Here is a 2,855-nt window from a genome sequence, read left to right as displayed (position 1 = left end):
TTAATAAAAGAAATAAACCTCAAAGTTCTGAACCAAGTCTTGTTTATGTATGGGAAGGTGGATTAAGGGAAAATAAGGGTAAAAATGGTTTCATCATGTTACCAAGACACATCAAGATATTTATACAAACTTATAATTCAAATAATGCAATAAGTTTCAAATGATTGTGTTACATTTTCCGACAAAATAATTAACATCATAAACAAATCAACCCGTTAGCAATAGCACAATTGGTGCCAAATTAAGTGGTTCCATACACCGGAAGTTCATCACATTCGTTCATAATCGACAAGTGATCAAGCTCGAATAAATCCGAGCTTACATCACTTGGAATATCATCATCATCATCGCTGTCACCAAATCTGTTCCCACACATTAATGTTGTCGCATTCACCTTCATGAGATCCGGCTCACCGCAAATTAACTTCTCCCCACACGGACAACGATCCTCGTCGATTATCACACTCATCGGATAAAATCTAACGGTCCTTCGAACCCCATTATTAATCTTCTCCCTTGATCTTGGAGAGTTCTTGCTTAAACATGATCTTGTATGCGAGGAAGCTGATGAACATGTAGATTGATGATCATGTGAATGTGATGTTCTTTCAATCTTGACGGTTTTCAAATATTCTTTTGGCTTCTTCAGATGAAGATGAACATTGGTGAAAATCGAATGGAGAAAACTAGTTATTCGCCTTCCGGGTGAGATTGGTTGCTCCGTTTTTGTCGGTTTAGGCCGAACACAAGAAGGCTTGGGTGATCTGGAGATTGAATTATTATAGAAAAAAAGGTCATTATCTGTCATTGATGAAGCCCTTCTTCTTCTTCTTCTTCTTCTTCTTCTTCGGTGTGTAAAGTTTTTGGTGTTTGTTTTCATATCCATCCATTTCTGGACCAAAAACGCTCGCCGGAGAGTTGCGACTTTGTTTAGTTGAAATTGAAAGTTTGTCCTCATCGGCGTAATCCATGGAGCGGTAGATTTCATCAAGTAGGGTTGAAGAAAATGATGGGTTATAATTATTACGGTTTTTGTATGTTTTGTTTTCTGTGACTGATCCGTGCATTCTGGTGAGTGAAGAATGATTGAATGGACAAGTGGGAGTTTGTTTAGAAAGACAGAGATGATGATGAACAGGGTGGACGAGATGGTTTAATTTATAAGAAGAGAGACTACGCGTGCATGAGTCATCAGATAATACTTTAAAGGGAAAATTCCAAAAATACGCGTTTATAAATACGTTTTTTAGGTTTTAAGTGTTATTTCTAACAAATTTTTCAAATAGGTATTATAAACTAGTCGTGATGAATGTAAAGTAGTCGTTGACCAATATCTACTCGTAACGACTAGTTGACCAAACAAACCTAACCATTCCGGTTAGTTTTTTGTAAAACAAACCGGTTAGATGCATTTGGTAAACAAACTCATCGTCGTGGTTAGTTTTGTAAACTACTCGCGACTCTTAAGGTTTTAGTTACTGCTCGTCGCGACTAAATGATATCTTATTTACTCGTGGGCGTTGATTATGAGGCTTTAAACTTATTTAATCTTTACGAGTAGATGATTAGTGAAACTGGTCGTTACGATTAGTTTATAGACACGTGACGACTAGTTTATAATACATATTTTGGAAATTTGTTATACAAACTACTCGTGAGTAATCATAAACTATTCTTCACGACTAGTTTATAATACATATTTTGGAAATTTGTTGGATATGACACTTAAAAACTGAAAAACGTATTCATAAATGCCTATTTTAGGAATTTACCCTTTTTTAAAGATTACAATATGACAAACAAGCCGATATATGATATTAAATTCCCTTTAATATATATCATACTAGCTTTTATCCATCGTATTACGGGGTTGTTTTACAATTTTCGTCTATAATGTTTTTATATTTTTCTGGATTTCAATCTTATTTGTTTCAAGAAAGTTAATAATATAATCAGAATTTGATTATGAAAAAGTTTCACAATATATGAGATGTTATAACCTGCTTTAACAGCTATTTGGTTTGATGAGACCAATGACTAGTTTTATTTTTCTATAAAATTGTTTCTTACTTATATAAAATATCTTTTTTTAACCGGATAATAATTTTTAGTATATCCCCATTTTATAGAATTTTCATACCCAATATTTGGTGAGATTATTTTTTAATTTAATGTGATTTTATAACCCGTTTAAAGAAAATCTGGGTTTGGTAAGACCAATACTCGTGAATTCGGGTCAAATGCATGAAAAGTTTCAATTTATAAATAAAGCAATCTGTTGAATTGAGAGAATATAGAAAACAACCAGAGAGCTTTTAAAAGATTCATTTATATATATTTAAGATTAAGATTAAATTAGTTTCTTATACATGAACATCAATGGTCTCGATGGGGTGATGTAAGGAGCTAATTTGGTTGAGGCAAGAGCATCTACAACAAATCGTAACATAAGCCTGATGTCATATTTCAAATCTTTCTAAAATTACAATCGCTTTTCTATAATAACAAAAACACACACACATATATACACACACATACACTAATAGGTACCCGCGCGATGCGGCGACGAAAGTTTGCAACGTAATATTCATTTTTAGTTAGTTTATCATTTCTCTCATGATATATACTATACAGTACGTCTATTAGTTTTCGGAATCGTAGCATCGATGTGGGCTATCTACGTCAAGAGCATGACAAATCTCATTAAATAATAGTGAACACACGAGTAAGAATGTACCGTCATAACAATACTAATTTATAAATAAAAATACGAACACATGATAAAAAAATTTATTAGTCATAAACATAGTAACTAAACTAACACTCGTCACTTTCAACAGTTGATCAACATCCCA

At 33.0% G+C, this 2,855-nt stretch overlaps 1 protein-coding gene across 1 annotated transcript; it reads right to left on the bottom strand.

Annotated features, from left to right (window-relative positions):
* Nucleotides 1–201: 201 nt before the first annotated feature.
* On the bottom strand, nucleotides 202–958 carry LOC143579329 (protein BIG GRAIN 1-like A). Its single transcript, XM_077062669.1, has one exon. The coding sequence runs from the start codon at nucleotides 956–958 to the stop codon at nucleotides 242–244; it is 717 nt and encodes a 238-aa protein (XP_076918784.1). The 3' UTR covers nucleotides 202–241.
* Nucleotides 959–2,855: the final 1,897 nt, after the last annotated feature.

Source organism: Bidens hawaiensis, unplaced genomic scaffold (assembly GCF_021521415.1).
Source record: "Bidens hawaiensis isolate Kalapana, Puna unplaced genomic scaffold, B.hawaiensis_p1.1 tig00029664_1, whole genome shotgun sequence".
In the NCBI taxonomy this organism is placed as follows: domain Eukaryota; kingdom Viridiplantae; phylum Streptophyta; class Magnoliopsida; order Asterales; family Asteraceae; genus Bidens; species Bidens hawaiensis.
Note: the sequence above shows the minus strand (reverse complement) of the source record. Positions and strands in the feature narration are given on the sequence as shown.